The sequence below is a fragment of the Mesitornis unicolor genome, unplaced genomic scaffold (assembly GCF_000695765.1).
Source record: "Mesitornis unicolor isolate BGI_N332 unplaced genomic scaffold, ASM69576v1 scaffold33153, whole genome shotgun sequence".
NCBI lineage: Eukaryota > Metazoa > Chordata > Aves > Mesitornithiformes > Mesitornithidae > Mesitornis > Mesitornis unicolor.
Window position 1 is genome coordinate 1 of NW_010174519.1, and position 911 is coordinate 911.

Consider the following 911-nt stretch of genomic DNA (forward strand, 5'->3'; position numbering starts at 1 on the left):
AAAGACCCCGGCATGCAGGAAAAAAGGGGAAACTGAGGCCAAGCCCCGGCCCCATCGTCTTCCCCGTGGCCGCCTTTTATTTTTTCAGGGCTTGAAAACAAAAACACCACAAAAACCTTTCTACAACCGAGCATTTAGATTTTTTCTGTTTAATTTAATACGAGGTTTTTTAGGGGAGACCCCTTTTGTAGCTCTCGGGGATTCATACTTCAAAAACGCCGACGGTTTGTAAATCTATTTATTTTTTAACCTGTGGGGTTGGTTGGTTCGGTTTTCGGTTCCTTTTTCATAATTTTTTTAGAAGAGCCTGGTTTTTATATCCTGACGGATTTGACAAAATAAAGACTTGCACAGAACAAAGAGTGGTGTGTGGGGAAAAGGAGGGGAACGACAGCACTCGGAGGGGGTCTCTGCCCCCCCAGCACCCATCTCACCTGGGCCAGCAGCCGAATTTGTGCCCTGGAGCTCAGCAGCTCTTGGAAATTGAGTCATCTGGGGATAAACTGAGGGCTCTGGGTGCTTGGACAAGGGCCTCAGCACCTCAAGCTGGCCCCAGAGTCCTCCAAAATGAGGCCAGGGCCATCCCTGGATGTCCCCAAGCCCCAGCACCCAGGGTCCTCACACCTTCTTGGGGACATGCGTGATGATGGGCTTGGGGCGGGTTTTGAAGAGCAGCTTGGTTTTGATGAGGGCGGTGACGGCGTAGCTGGCGTCGGGCTGGCCCCCTCCTCGCTTCTGCAGGACGGCAAACGGCTTCTCCAGCTGCAGCACCTTCCCGTAGAGGATGTGGTGGCCCACGATGAGCATGGGGACGCCCTGGGGACAGAAGCAGAGGGTGAGGGTGAAGAGAGGGGGTGAGGGCGAAGGGTGGGGGCTGCCTCACCTCGTGGGTGTAGTGCAGGTCTCCCAGG

General features: G+C 54.3%; 1 protein-coding gene across 1 annotated transcript; it reads right to left on the bottom strand.

Annotated features, from left to right (window-relative positions):
• Window positions 1–618: 618 nt before the first annotated feature.
• Window positions 619–907, bottom strand: CHTF8 (CTF8, chromosome transmission fidelity factor 8 homolog (S. cerevisiae); the record flags this gene model as incomplete). The annotated part of the gene is made up of 2 exons (XM_010181080.1): window positions 619–816; window positions 884–907. Coding segments are annotated over 2 exons (222 nt in total), but the record flags the coding sequence as incomplete, so codon positions are not given.
• Window positions 908–911: the final 4 nt, after the last annotated feature.